General features: G+C 39.4%; 1 protein-coding gene across 1 annotated transcript in view; it reads right to left on the bottom strand.

Moving 5' to 3' along the window:
* LOC107740972 (neprilysin) overlaps positions 1 to 16,572 on the bottom strand; it is a 47,764-nt gene that overhangs the window by 16,503 nt on the left and 14,689 nt on the right. Inside the window, exons 2-4 of the mRNA XM_016553544.1 lie at positions 14,467 to 14,637; positions 12,140 to 12,175; positions 11,825 to 11,986 (exon numbers count right to left, since the gene is read on the bottom strand). Of these exons, the coding sequence (XP_016409030.1) occupies positions 11,825 to 11,986; positions 12,140 to 12,175; positions 14,467 to 14,637 (369 nt within the window). The remainder of the gene's footprint in view (positions 1 to 11,824; positions 11,987 to 12,139; positions 12,176 to 14,466; positions 14,638 to 16,572) is intronic.

Raw genomic sequence — 16,572 nt, 5'->3', positions numbered from 1 at the left:
GTGACAGAAGACCCGACCGAATACAGTTACCTCCGTGTGTTCCCTCCGTTTTTGTTTCCATTGTTTCTATGGATCCCCTCTCCCGTCGAGAATACCACCTCCTCCTGCTGGAGCAGGGGGAGAGATCGCTCGAGGGCCATACCAACCTGGTGGCCATGTGGCACGCACCCCTACAGCTTCAAAACTCTGTCAGTTCATCTCAGTCACTCTTTTTCTCCATCCATCTGACATGTGACGATTACTTGCTTTTTTATTATATGTAGAGCTCATTTACAGACAAAATACTTGTTTCAAAAAGTCTGGTAACACTTTATTTTAAGAGTCCATAATTATGCATTAGTTAAGCATGAATGCAGTAGTAATTAATGATTAACTTAACATTGTCAGGATCGTGGACCTGTTTTGTTATGTTTTGCCCCTGTTTCTGTTCCTCTGAGAGGGCTCCCGTTCCTAAGTTCTGGCCTGAAAGCCCGGAGGCTCACAAAAGCTCACCCTCCCACCCGCTCCTCCCTCCTCCTCCGCTGTCATCTGGCAGCCCCTCTGCTCGCCTTCAGCCCACCATCTATGCGGTGTGAGCTCCGCGGGACTGTCATTATCCCTTGTATTTAAGTTCCTGTTTGTTCAGTCTTCCTTTGTCGGGTCTACTTGTTGTGAATGTCTTCCTTGTGCTCTGTGTCTCCCTGTTGGTCTTGGTCTGGCGTCAACCATCCTGCGCCTCGGGACTCCACTCCTCTGGCTTCGCCTCATTCCTCCGGCTCCATCAGGCTCCTTCATCCACTCGGCTCCTCCTCAGTCCTCTGTTGCTCCGGCTCCACCGCGGCCTCCCGGATCCATGCCTCCGCATCAGTCGCTGGCGCCATCTGCTCCGCCTAGGACCTCCGGATCCTCCCTGTCGCCCTGGCTCATCGGCTCTCCGTCTCCGCCTCGGGCTCCTCCACCACCTGCTCTGCCGCCGTTAGTCGGCCCCCTGGAGTCGGCAGCCATTCCTCCTCCATGGCTCCTCCCTCCGTCGGCTCAACTGTGGGTCGCCATCATGGCTGTGGCCTGGGCCCTGCTTGGCTCCTCCTGCTCCAAGTTCTTCCTGTCTGATCCGCCCTGACTCCTCCTGTTTCCTCCCTGGCTCCTCCCTCCATCGTCCCCTCCCTGGTCTCTGTCTGCCGGCCCCCTCCAGGGTGTCCGTCCTCCTCCTGAGCCGCCTCCCAAGTTCCCACCCGTGCCCCCCCTCTGTTGTTCTATGGAGGGAGGACGCGCCTTCCGGGAGGGGGGCGATATGTCAGGATCATGGACCTGTTTTGTTATGTTTTGCCCCTGTTTCTGGTCCTGTGTTCCCTTTTTTGGTCACGTTCCTGTCCTTGTTTATTTAATTAGTCATTCTGTGCACCTGTGTTAAGTAATTATCCCTTGTATTTAAGTTCCTGTTTGTTCAGTCTTCCTTTGTCGGGTCTACTTGTTGTGAACGTCTTCCTTGTGCTCTGTGTCTCCCTGTTGGATTATTAAAGACTCATCTCGTTTTGTGAAATCTCCATGTCTCCTCGTCTCCTCGTTCCTCCCATAAGCAAAGTGTAACAAACTTATAGTAAGGGCATTTTATCCATTAAAGGATCCACATTCATGCCACAAATAAGCAAAATTAAGCTAATCATTAATGATTAACTGAATATACTGTAAACATCTTTTAGCCATTATTTACAACTTTGCAAACTATATATTTGGGTGTAGTTATGCACTTGGGTATATTTCAGTTATTCACCATCTATTAAGTTTATTGAACAATATGAAGCTATAACTATGTTTAATTAGGGTTGGTTTTACAGTTATAAATTGCTAAAATTGTGTAAATTGTGACAATTTGACCCCCTGTTCTAAAGTGAAAGTTATATCCACATTAATCATGGCACTTATTGAGTGATATTCAAGTTTATTGACTAGAATAAGTCAATAATTATGGCTAAACTGCCATTAATAAAGTACTAATAAAGACAATTTGAGCCCTGTTCTAAAGTGAATGTTATATCCACATTAATTATAGCACTTATTGAGTGGTCTCATTGTTATATAGGTATTCATAGGTAACTTTTACAGACACAATGCTTTTTTGTTCGTTTGGATAGATGCTGAAACATACAATATGGATGTGTTGGCAGTATTTAAACATAAACATTATTATAGAATACTTCAGAATGACCATGGCACTCTTGTGAATTAAAAAGCCTTTATTATCAAATGGCTACATCCAAGAAATCTAAAAACTCCATCTTGGATGTAGCCATTTGATAATAAAGGCTTTTTAATTCACAAGAGTGCCATGGTCATTCTGAAGTATTCTTTGATGGACTGTGATAAACCCTAGACCAGAGAGCACCTTGACCTTACAGCACCAGAACCCCGAGAAGCACTCTCTACTATTGGACTTTGTATAAACATTATTATGTTTTTACAACAAAAATTTTTTTTAATATTATTTTATTTATTTTATATCATAAAATATCTATATAATTTTCCTTTCACCACTTTATAGATAAATGTTATATCTCTAACCGAAAACCCAAACATAACCATTATATAGAGAATATAAAAAATAATTTTTAAAACGGACAGAAATGTGTAGGAAAATGATAATTTTAGTAACAATATAATGTAGCATAAAGAAGATATTTTGAGGTGCTAATTCCACTGAAACCTCTAAACATAACAAACAAACAAGTGTAATAATTTAATTTATAATTTAATTATTGCAAAAATGTCAAAAGTGGAACCAAAAGCAGTCAAATGACGATGTGTTGCAGTCGCAGTCCTCTTTGTGGCATATAACAGTTTTATATGAGGTACAGAGAAGCACACACTGGCCCAGCTAACCAATCACAGCACATTTCGTATTTCAGAAGGCGGGCCTTCATTTGATACAGGAACTATTCGAGCCATTCATGCCAGACTGGGGAGAGAGGTGCTGTAATAATGTAAAATATGTGAAAAATAATGTTAACGTTTTTTGAACTATGAGAGCCTGTTCTAGTACACCCCCAAAACAAAATCAAGACTTTGTAAAAGAGCATAATAGGATCCCTTTAAGTCATTAATCGATGAAAATGGTATCTCGCTTCGCTTCACTTTTTGAAGGCATGTAAGAACAGTAAGAATTCACTCAATACTAAACGCCACACATAGACACAATGTAAATTAGATATTATATGTGCAGTTTAGAGAGCTTCATTGATTATAACAGAACATTGTGAGATTGCGATAAATTGAAGTGAGTGACAGCTTTGTAGTGATTATATGGAAGCGCTATTCGCTCGCTTTCTAGGCTATAATCAATTCAGAATTTGAATAAAAGTTTTGTTTTGCTGCTAACAGGACCAATGGCCACATACCCTGTACATGCAGCAAAGTTTCAGGAGTGATATATATCCCACATCCCTCATATAAATGCAGGATTCACTTTCTAAATTGCTTGTTTGCAATCAGGGTTAGTTGCTTAGCCTATATCCACCGCATCGATGACAGGAAAGTATTTCAATTTAGTTGAAAAATCGCTCCTCTTCATAACATTAGGATCACGTCCAACATATGTTGTGATTTTCTGTTTATACCTTTCTCTTGTAATAGTGTCTAAATCGTACAGACTTTCCTCCATCTCATCCATTCTGCTTTTCACTTCCTGCCCTCCATCTGAATTTTGCATGACATCAGAATCACGTGATTGCAAACAAGCTATTCAAACCAGCAGTAACCCCCAAAACACGGCATGTTGCAATTTTTTGACAAAGCAGGCGAGAGCGGAGCGTTTGATATCACTGCCGTAAAACGTGTTGTATCAAGCTTTTTGGCATTTTTTGAATTCATAACGAGCGCAGAATTTCACGTTTACGTTTGCTGCTGAGAATGGAGATGAAGATCACTGAATAAAGGTTTGAATTTGGATCTGTTCATCGCAATCGTATGGATTCTAAAGATGCGGATTACAGCGAATGAATTACATTGATGTATTTTGTGAATTTATATTGCGTTTTGGTGTATTTTCTGGTTCTATTGTCAGTCACAGCATAGAACTATACTGAGAAAACACACAATTCCACAAATGTTACTCATTTTAAAGTTTTATAGCGTAATTTTGTTTAACATTACGTAATCCTTCAAATCGAGCATTCTCGTGAGATCATGTTGCAGGATAACTGCTAAATAAACCAATAGTGTAAATGAGAACCTATCTTTAGAACAGGGTGGCAAATTGACTTTATTAGGCTTATTCTGGTCAAAAAAATTAAATTTCACCAAATAAGTGCCATAATTAATGTGGATATAACGTTCACTTTAGAACAGGGGGTCGAATTGTCTTTATTAGTAATGTATTAGTGGCTGTTTAGCTATAATAATTGGCTTACTCAAGTAAATAAACTTGAATATCACTTAATGTGAATATCACTGAATGTGGGTCCTTCAAATTTTTAATAAATTGTAAATAATGGCTAATATGCCCTACTATATGTTAAGTTAATCATTAATAGTGTGTTCATGCTTAACTAATGCATAATTGTAGACAAGTTAATCATTAATTACTAGTGTATTTATAACTAACTAATGCATAATTCTGGACCCTTAAAATAAATTGTTACCAAAAGTCTTGAAACACTTGTATCATTGATCAGCCTATAGAGATATTGTGTCTATATTGTGCCCGCTGATAACGCTGTTTATTTGTATGTGACATCTACTGTACTTTGTTTTAGCAGCTGTTTCAATTATAGGAATAGTTCACTCAAAAAAATTTGTCATTATTTACTCACTTTCATGTTCTAAAAACATGTTTAACATTCTTTCTTCTGTGGAATACAAAAGCAGATATTTTGAAAAAATGTCTCTGTAAAAAAAATGTATTCTTCAAAATGTCTTCTTGTGTTCCACTAATGAATAACTATCCCTTTAGAGTCAACTCAGGTAACTGCACTAACACACCCCAAAATTGTGTAATGCCCTATCTTGTGGAATTCTTTATTTTTTTTCTTTTTAGTTTAAATTGTTAATTAAGTATTTAGAAAATTTTCCAGACTACCTACTAAATACACCACAGATTTAGCCTTAGGAAATAAGAGGATTGTTCATTAGTTAGCCCGCAAGTTTAAAGCTTTAATTTAAACAGTACTTTAACCAGCCATAAAATGTTTTTATTCTTTGTTTTTGTAAGCCATAATTTGTGGAACCCAAATTATATATATATATTTTTTTTTTTTATGCTAAAACAGCACTGAATGTCCAAAAACACCCATTGAAGTGGAAATAAATGAAAACAGATGTATCTATATCAAAGAAAAACTACTGTTTTTTTTCTCTTAATGGAATGACCAAAAAGCTTGTATACAGCTCCACTGAAAGTTACTTTTTGATACTGAGATCAGCAGTAGCCTTATCTGACCCACATCTCCTGACAAAGCCCACTCTGTCCCGGCAGGAAACAGCCCTTCCCTCAAGCATCTCCTGCATGTATATGCATGAGTATTCTGCTGGCCCTGTTCAGAAAGCTTCTCGTATTTATAACCCATTTTCTGTCAACTTGATCTGGATTATGCCTCTCACAGCCTATCACAGAGGGCTAAGTCTGCAAGAGACATGTTAAGATTTAGACATTAAGATCCATAATGTAGTGTATTTATCTTCCATTTTCTGTGATGGCAAAATATCCCTGCTTACAGAAATGAATTAATGCAAAATGCGCTGCCTGCAGAAAAAAAAGAAAAAGAATGACGTAAACGCCTCTGTTTGCCTCTTTTCATGCATGTTTCATATTTATCTTTTCATTTTCTCTTCCTTTATCTCCCAATCAGCCTGTTTAAAAAAAACTGTCTGTGATCTCTCTCACTCTTTGTATTTCCTCCCTGCTTTTCTCTTGTTATCAGCTTTTATACTCTCTATAAATCTTTTTGATTACACGGTAACTCTAGCTATTTCCAGTGGTTCTACTGACTTACATACTGAAGTTTATATAGTGTTTTACAACTCCTCACACCTGAGCAAAGCACATGCTTCACAACCAGGAACAGAAAATACCCCCTGGCCAGATAAATGATTTGAACAGCATCCAGGGTAAATAGCCACATTTACTGTAATAAGGTACTGAATTTAATGCCACAAGTATGTGAAGCTTGGTGCTGAAGATGGAAGACAGTGGCTATTGATGCCAAAAACTGCTTAGATAAACTGCTAATAGGTTGTATACTGTAGAATAAAATGGAGTAGAATTTAATTCAAAATATTTTTTTTGTGTACAGTATGTTCTTAGTGGCAGGTTTAATATAGGCTTGCTTTTCAGTGCCAAGTATGAGGATCAATACATAATAGTCATATTAAAAAGAAGTGATCAGAGTCTGCAGCAAGAGTGAAATGGTACGTTTCTCTATGGCCCCATCAGATTGAACTGTTGAGAAGGGTCAGTGCTTTCATTATTGAGATGTCAGACTCTGTACTGGAAAAGGTGCAATGTAAGCATTATGAAAGGGTTTTCAATACAGATTTGTAGAGGCTTTTATGGCATGAACTTTGGCTAATCATACTATGTATGTGACAACATATTTACAATTGGCGAAGACTCATTTGACAATGAATTACTAAAAAAACATTATGGCTAAATGCTAATGTGAATATTAGAGTGGAATGTACCCCTTAGTTACTATGGTCCCATGTATAATGATGCATGCGTCTTCATAAGCATTTACTCCACATATTAAACCCATCTCTCAAAGTCCCAACAGCTGAAATACAAAAGTGAGGTTGGGAAACCGAAGCATAGGCCCTGAACACTAATTTCATCAACGCTGCATTTGCATAAAAGTCTAATCAAATCTCTAAATAGATTCTTATTTTCCAATCAGCATTTCCTTTCATCCCTCAAAAGCTCAGCACACTGAAAAATGCTAATGAGGGGATTTAGATTTATCTGGGGAAGTCACAATCCTCACTACTCCTTGATGATTATTTGTATTTCACCCTCAGTGTTTGTTCATTGATTAGCAATGATTTTCATTTAATTAAACGTTAAATAAGGAGAGAAAATTCTTAGAAATTCTCATCAAGGCGATAGTAAATGAAAACTAAACCTTGTTGATTTTTGCTGTAAATCAAGAACTCATTACCATTCTGAATTAAAAGCTCATAAAGGAAAGGCTGATTGTAACAGATCATTAATTTTTAAAAGGTACCACAGAGAGAGGGGCTGTAAAAAATGCGCTGAGCGAGCTATGTTTTGACAAGAACTAGTATCAAGTTTAAGTTATAGCTCTGGTAGCATTTGAACCCTTAATCTTGAGCTCCCCTCAGATACAATAACATTTAACTCCACAACACATCCACAAGCCTCTGTCTGTGCAAAGCCCCCTACAGCTCCTAACCTCTCCAGCCAAACCTGCATTTATCAGGTCAAGCCTTCCTTCCTCCGCCACCTGGAGCATGATCATTAGCACACATGCTTCCTCATCTACGCCCCCTCTAAAACATCTCTTGACCTCAAGGGGCTGCTCTGAAATTGTCCCTGTAAATCAGTGCCCATGCTGGGGTTAATAAGCTCCTCGTTCCTGGTCAGACAGCTGAGGTCTAATGGCTCCAGGAGCTGAGGGCCCTCAAATTGAGGCCTCCGTTCACCCCAGAGCCATTCCCACATCATCAGTCCACATCCTGTACAACCCCGCAGTATATCATCAATTCTCTCTCCATCCTTCAAGACACACTACAGTGCTGTCAGCATTTATAGATGAAATTGTATTTGACTTACAGGTTTCACTACTGTATTAAGAGGAATAAGAGGCACAGCTTTAAATTTCAACGTCAGAGCCTCAGGCAGAGTCTCACTGAGCTTAAAATAGCTCACATCAGACACAACTAAACTGTAGATTGAATTGATTCTACATGGTTTAAGTTGCTGCTTTAGTGGCCAAGAGGCTCTAACTAAACTCATATATTAAATATAGTGTAATTTAATTTAATTTAATTTATCTATTTTATACATTAAAGTGCCCCTATTATGGATTTTTGAAAATTACCTTTCATGCAGTGTGTATGTGAATGTAAATAGTCTGCAAAGTTGTAAAGCTGAAAGTGCATCATAAATAAAGTAATTGTCTCTCAAAAGAAAGTGTAGTAGTGTGTTGTGTTGTGTTGTTGTGTTGTGTGTTGTGTGTTGTGTTTACACTCAGTGCAGCTGTAGGTCTCCGGCAAACTCGCGTTATAGTTCTGCTTACCAACTGTCGGCCCACTATTGTCTAGAAATGTGTTGATTAACATAGAATGTCTGTCGTTCCTATTGCTTGGAGTCATGATAAAGAATGGAGCAATATGTTGGTTTACAAACTACAGTGATTTATCAGTAGCCTACTCCATGTCTGTGTTCAGCTAACGCATATACCATTATTGTTTAGGTCTTTACACAAAGCTGTGGATCCGGTTCGCTAACATAAGTGTAAAACAACTTTTACTGTTTTTCACAACTTACACTACACAGTGTCTTGTAATCTTGTAATGTCATCTGTATGGTTCTGCTAATGGAGTAATCCTGTGTTTGCGTCTCTCTATTCTAGTATTTCCTCTCCTCCTACTACAAACGCGTATCAGTGGGCGGGGCTAAAGAAGCAGTGATGTCGAAGCAGGCGTTGATCTCCTGCGGAGGCGGTGCTTAGCCACACTATTACATCATAAAGTGGCACATTCCAAAAGGAGTCTTTTTCTGAGCTTGGTTTCAATAAAAGCTGTTTTTAAACTAACGAGAAAGTTTTTAGTTTTGAAACCTACAGGATGTTTTTATAGTACATTGACCTGTTATATGTCAAAAGATCAAGGGAAATTTGATTTCTCAGTTCATGGCCCCTTTAAAGTACGCCATTGTTAGCTAACATCAAACTCTATGGAAATCAATAGTTGAGTCCCAGTGCACTTCACATGAAGAGTATTATTTCTATGATGCACAAATTGTTGCTGCCCATGCAAAGTATTCTAAATAGGTTAGGCTAGTTAGGCTGCTACCTTAGTAGACAACTGCCTATGTAGGTTAGGGTGACCATATTTTAGTTTTCCAAAAAGAGGACAGTGGGTGCAGGGGGGCGGGGAGCTGGGGTGTGGATCGTTTGTGATTAAAGGTCCCCTGAAATGCTTAGAAACACGCAGCGTTACTAGTCAGGATCGACAACTTCATCCTTGCGACACCGACTCAGAAAACACTAGTTTATTAGTAAATAATTCAAATATCTCCTTACTGTTTCCCCCTGACGCATTTATGGTAATTACTTTTGCCGGTGCTTTGCGGCAAATTTAAGCCTATTGCGTGCATTTGAACGCAGAACTCTTCAGCTGCGCTGACAGCACACTCTCTGCTGCGGGACACTAAACAGAGCCGCTCTTGACAGTCACGGCAGCACGGTCTCCTATCAGAATTACTAATGTTTTTGCCGTTCTAGATTATGAAATGCATGTTGACAGTGCTGTTTATCTATGCATTTATACAGAGCTATACTCAAACTGCGATCGCTCGCGGAGATAATAAATTAATTTCCATAGAGATGTATTTATTTCGATTTTTATTAGCGAAATAATGGTTATATAGTGAATGTTAATACAACTTAGGGTGTTTTAAACAAGTGAATCTTGTTAAAAGTTACATGCGGTGGCCGTGCTGGAGCATTTCCTGAGCATCAACCACATCAACCCGGTGAGTGAACAGCAATATGAAAGCGGCTTCACGAAACTAAATTGTAAAATGCTTAAATATCGGGAAAAATATCGGTAAATCGATATCGGTCGATCTCTACCCAAAAAACTTTCATTTTGATTTCATGGGGACATTAAAGTAGTGCCCAAAGTAGTGCAATGACCATATCTCAAATATCAAAACTCAAAATATGTCATTTCCATACCTAAAATACATATTTTACAGTCACTGTCATGCATATTGATCATAAACACAACAAAAAAGCTTCCTACCAGTCCTTCACAAAACTTAACAGCACAGTTTTATCATAGGTAGAATGCAATACAAGCATTCAATACAAGTCAAATGTAATTTATGCAACATTTCAATCATTTAACCCACGGGGGGAAATCAACCCATGGCAACAGTTTAAAAGTAGCCAAATTCCCTACATCCCAAACGTAGACCCTACATCCCAAACGGGTCGCCGTGATTTTGCCGTTTGATTTTTGTTCCTGGATCAACATTACTTTCAAAAAATATAGACCAAGCCCAATCCCTACCCCTAAACCTAACCCTACCCATAATTTATTACTAAAATCAGAGGGAAATGATAGGTGAATAATAAGGGTGTAAAACAGAATATTTATATATTTATATATAAATATTACATAAAAAAAGAGAACAAATATAATTCTATTTTGTATTTTATAAATATTATTTTTTATTTTATTTAATATTTTTAATACTAATTATACATTTCATAGTGTTTTTATGCAATTTTATATTTATTCCAAAATAAAAACTAAAGGCAGTAACAATTTGAACAATATTCTGGAAAGGTTTCATTAGTTAACATTATTTAACTACTTTAGTCAACATGAACTAAGAATGCACAATAGCCTACTTCTACAGCATTTATTAATCTTAGTTAATATTAATTTCAACATTTACTAATGCATTATTAAAATCAAAAGTTGTTTTTGTTAACATTAGTTTATGCACTGTGAACTAACATGAACTAACAATGAACAACTGTATTTGTATTAACTAATGTAAACAAAGATTAATAAATACTGTAATAAATGTTCATTGTTTGTTCATGTTAGTAAACTCATTAAATGACACCTTATTGTAAAATGTTACCAATATTTTTTATTTGTGAACTGATGTTCAGCTGTTCTTTTTAATAGTCAAATTATTTTCGGGTTATCGTCATAAAAGCTCGTCTCTGTAGAAAGTCAATGGACCGAAGGGAGGCAAGCCTCCGCTGTAACTTTACCTGTGGTTGTCGCTGTTGGACAGTGTTACTTTATAAAAACGAGTGACTTTTAGACTTTTAATATCATATTTAGTCATATTTGCGCTGTTTTATTTTTGTAATATCGATTATTTTCTCATCCAACTTTTTGAGGAGACATTGCCTCCCTTGCCTCCTCAGAGGAAACGCCCCTGGTGTAGAAGCATCTAACCCTGATTGTAAGCCTAAAACTGACATTTCTAGAAAACTCATCCCTCAATTCTGATTGGTTGATTGGAATGTTGTTCCAGTATCAACAAAGATGTTGATCCAGCTAGGAACATGTTGCACTTGGTGAAATCACGGTCACCATCCAACACGAGCTGCATGAGTCCGATTTCACTGATCACGGGTTGAGAGGAGAGATGGCTGACCTGACAAGATCATGCTGGAGGATTTGCTGCTCAACAGATCCTCAGCTCATTGACAAATATCTGATCTTCTTTTACACAGAGTGCGTGTGATCGCGAAATCGAAAGTGAAAGTGACACAAGCCGCTTGCTAACAACAAACCACATTACAAAATTGTGTCATGAACTTTATCTTAGTGGGAGACATGGCCTGACAGCTAGTCTGCATACTCTAACTAGTTGTACGGTGTCTGCATACCCTTACTAGTTGTATGGTGTCATTTGTTTACAGATTACCCAAATTTGATTTCTGGCTTGGATCATTTGTTGAACCCACACCCTTCTCCCTATAATTTCCAGTAATTTCTTCACTATTCTATAATAGTGAAGGCAAAAATATGCCTGTTTTTCTTTTAATTGGTCTTATTGGCTTTGGATTACATGGATATTTTTTTTCAGTTGATGATAGCTAGCCCTACAGCCCATAGTAGTAAGGTGGTGTCATTCTACCTTTGAGTATCACCTCCAGTTCATCTCTGAGAATGTCAAAGGTACTGTAACGTGAACTGGTCTCAGGTATGATGTTCTTCTTTAGCCAGCCACCACAGGCATACTGGTAGAAGTTGTCACAGGGGTTGACCGTGGGGTCCATGTTCTCAATGAGGCGGGATGCTACAATGCCAGAGAATATTTTTATGTATGAACTTTATGAGAATTAAAAAATTTAATGTAAAAAGTCTTTAATATATATGCAAGAAAGGCTATCAGTTGACTCTTAGACATTACATGATTAATTATTTGCTATATGTTGTAAAATATCTTTACCTGACTGTGTGCAGTCAGCTGTTATGCAGACTCCATCTACAAAGGAAAAAGAAGCACAAGGGATCAGAGGTCAGGTGCAAATTAACACTATTAATAATTTATTTAATAATAAATCAAACATCTATTTGAAGATTCTGTCTCTGTGGTAGGTTCAGTTACATATCCACAGAAAATTCTCTCTGTACATTTTATATCTGTCCATAGACATACAGTATTATTTATGAGAATCTCTCACTGAACTAAGATTCAACAGGCACCCACTCTCTGACCTTAGTCCCTACCGCCCTGCCCTCCTATTCAGACCCCCGTGGCTGAGAGGAAGAGCATGTGGAGATCATCTCTGTATTTCAGCATTCTATCTGCCTTTGCTGTTTAAACATTTATCCAGCACATTAATGGCAGAAGATCGGGGTGTGAAAGGCAAGCTGCAGTGAGTCCCTATAAGCTCCATCTGCTGCTCAGAGGCCTAACGAGGGAAAGGGGCTTACATGGGTAACCAGCCATATTATGGGGTAGATATTATTTGGGGAAGCACCAGTATGTGCCAGCTTGATTCAACACTGCCCTGGGAAAATAACCACAGAGCCAAATTAAGTTTTCACTTAGCAGTAGTTGTCTGGTTAAATAAAACATTTTTAATGAAGCATGGCAATGTGTTGTATATTTACAATACAGGCCTATTCATTTACATTTACATTTAGTCATTTAGCAGATGTTTTATCCAAAGCGACTTACAAATGAGGACAATAAAAGCAGTCAAAACTAACAAAAGAGCAACAATATATAAGTGCAAATGACAAGTCTCGGTTAGCCTAACGCAGTACACGTAGCAAGGTGTGTGTATATATATATATATATATATATATACACACACATAAACACACACACATATATACACACACATACACAAAGAAAAACAAGTAGATAGAATAGAAAAAATAGAATAGAAAAATATATTTAAAAAAAAATTATAGATAAATAAAATTAAAGATAAATGTAGATAAAGTAGAATTAAAATAGAATAGAAAGTGCTAGAGTTAGAGGGTCAAATAAAGGTGGAACAGATGTGTTTTTAGTCGTTTCTTGAAGATGGCTAAGGACTCAGCTGCTCGGACTGAGTTGGGCAGGTCATTCCACCAGGAGGGAACAGTTAATGAAAAAGTCTGTGAAAGTGATTTTGTGCCTCTTTGAGATGGCACAATAATACGCCGTTCACTTGCAGATACGTCATTCACTGTTTTGTCGGCGAAAATTAGCAAAATTCTTGTAATGTGTATAAAAAGTGAAACATCTATGTCATTTATTTAAAGACTATTTTGTGCATTTTTCTAATAGAAAATTATTTCCGATTTAAACCTGTTTCATTCAACAGGAGAAAAGCAAATAAGACTCCCCATATAATAAATAAATGCATGAAAAAATTTGTTTAAATAGTATTTTCGCTTAACAACAGTGTTGATGTGCAGAACACTGCACTGGCTACTGGCTACCTTTACTGACTGCACAATTTTTGGGGTTTTATTATTTATTTCTGGTGTTTTATTTTATTTTGTTTTATTTGTTAGTACATAACAGAAAATATGCTACATTCACACACACACACACACACACACACACACACACACGTTGAATTTACTTGAACAAATTATGTTACTTAACTGGTTCATGTGGAACTGATGTACATGATTAAATACAAAACAGTGTATTTATCTTTATAATACATTTTTATTTTATGTTGTATGAATATTTCCTTTGGGAAAAGAATATTTGTGATTAATAATTAGTGTTGGAATTAATCATTTGTGTTATAAGTTCCTGTGTAATATGCTTTGCATAAGCATTGTTGATTATTTCTCTGTAATAGACTTAGACTTGTTAAGACTTGTATGATCATTTGTATTAACTTGACATTATTTATTTGCTTGTGTAAAACGAGTTTAGCAAGGTACTAACTCTCACTAGAGTGTTAGTAGAGTATTAATAGACTGGTAGGGTTGGGGGGGAATAAGTTGACATGTACTTGCAAAGTTACTTATAGTGAGTAGAATGCCTGCTGAGGGACCATCAAAATAAAGTGTTAGCAGATATTAAGCAGACAGTCTACTAATACTCTAATGAGAGTCAGTTGATATATAGGTGCAATGTTACATATAGTCAACAAAATATTTAAAAAGGACCTTCACAATTAAGTGTGAATACAGTATGGCCAAAGAGGAACTTTAGCTTTTCCAATAATTTCTATAATGACCACAATGGAAAAGGCAGCTTAAAAGCAGAACTGCCTGTATTTCTGTCACACAATAGCACAAAGAATCTCATGCACTCACCTTTGCCACTCTGTGTGATGAAGAGGATGATGAGGGCCACAATAATGACAAACAGCAGCGATACAATTGTCAGAAGACCAATCTCCAGTGATGTCCAGTGGGGCTTTTTTTTCTGAGTGTTGTTGTCAGCCATGGTCTGCTGTCCCTCTGGGGCAGCCTGTAGAAACTCACCTAAAAAGAGTTAAAGAAATTCAGATTCAGTGGAATTCAAGTACAGGTAATTCCACAGTTTCTTTGAGCGTGGTCTCTCTTAACACATATCTCCTGTCCTTCGTCACAGAACGTACCTGTTTTTACAGATTTCAGACATGCACAGTCCACACTTTGAGCTGTTAAGTTTTTTGCAACAGAGAATTAATCATTGATCCCGCCACGCCACACACACACACTCCCGATTCACACTGACTCACTGACTCTAGTCATACATACTTTGAAGCGATCACACTAACACACTGAGTTACAAGCCGAGGCAGAGACCTGACTCTGCAGATGGGCAGCTCCTGCTGTGTTCTGGCTGAGATGACAGGACCTCGACCTGGGGACAAAGTCTTAAAGTCTCCCTTTGAAGGAGGCTGACACTCTCTCACACACCTACACAAATATACAACACAGCATCCTAGGCTAAATACACACAAACCCAAACTCACATTCACACTGCGGCACATTCACACAATCTGGTTCCCTTTCGATACTTCACTTCGTATTGCATCGCTAGGGGAAACTCCTTTTCTTCGATTTACTGAAGCCTTTTTTCAATCACTGCCATTGTTTCAGAAATGAACGACAGCGCAGCGGAGCTGCATGAGCCTATGGCGAAGCAGCGCGCCCGAGCCCACCAAACTGGGCGGGGCATCTGGCTATATAAGCAGGTGCTCGGCATAGGATCATTGATTCTTTCTCCATCAGCGATGACATCTACTGCTCTTTGCTGATTCTAGGATATTTGAAGCCTTCGCCTGCAAGCTGATCCAGCCGCCGTTCTGCAGCAGCAAGATCAGCACGCCGCCTCCACTCTCTGCTCACCGCTTGCAGCTCGCCACCCACAGCTTTTTTCAGAGAGCGACTCCAGGAACCTGTGAGGAAAAAATAGCGGGGTAGAGGATTACAGCGCTCAGATATGAGTGAGCTTACGTCGGCTCAAGGCCCGTACCTCACTCTCTCCACAAAGAGAGGTTTCCCCCGTCTCGTTCTCTCATCCAAACCAGCGCCTCTCTGCCATCGCGAGTGACCTGGTCTCCTTTGGGGGGTTCGGATGACTAGCCGCTTGATGACAGTATGTCCCTAGAGGCCTCGGATGCTGAGGATTGGTCGGGCTCCATTGCTGACCCTGCCCCCTTGCCGTCTGCGGAGGCTTGCCGCTCTCAAGCAGCACTGATCAGCGCGCCGCTTTGCAGCACCGGATCAGATCGCCGCTTCAAGCAGCTCTGTTCCCGCGTCGCTCTCAAGGCATCCCCGATCAGCGCTTCGCTCACGAGCCGTCTGCAGAGCGTCTGTGTTGACGCTTTCCTGCTTGTGGTAACAAAAAAAGAAAAATTTCCTGCGACATTGTTGCAGCCGTGGCGGCTGTGGCTCGTGCAGGACACCACTGCACGCTGATGACGGGCACAGTGAATGCGTGCGATGTCTGGGGAAATCCCACGCAGAAGCCGCGCTCACTGAGACGTCATGCTCCCACTGCGAGAGCATGAGTCTCGCCTCTTTGCGCTCGCGGATAGCTTTTTCAGAAAGCGACCCAGCCCCTCGCGCACCCCCCACCCCCACCCCGTTTCCTTCCTCCCAGGAACCTGTGGGGAAAAAACAGCGGGGTAGAGGATCACAGCGCTCGGATATGAGTGAGCTTACGTCGGCTCAAGGCCCGCGTACCTCACTCTCTCCACAAAGAGAGGTTTCCCCCGTCTCGTTCTCCCATCCAAACCAGCGCCCCTCTGCCATCGCTAGTGACCTGGTCTCGTTTGGGGGATCGGATGACGAGCCGCTTGATGACAGTATGTCCCTAGCGGCCTCGGATGCTGAGGATTGGTCGGGCTCCATTGCTGACCCCGCCCCCTTGCCGTCTGCGGAGCCGATCGACGCCAGGGTTGGTACGGACACCGAGCTCATCCGTGT

Source organism: Sinocyclocheilus rhinocerous, unplaced genomic scaffold, assembly GCF_001515625.1.
Source record: "Sinocyclocheilus rhinocerous isolate Xijiao unplaced genomic scaffold, SAMN03320098_v1.1 scaffold3144, whole genome shotgun sequence".
Lineage (NCBI taxonomy): Eukaryota > Metazoa > Chordata > Actinopteri > Cypriniformes > Cyprinidae > Sinocyclocheilus > Sinocyclocheilus rhinocerous.
Note: the sequence above shows the minus strand (reverse complement) of the source record. Positions and strands in the feature narration are given on the sequence as shown.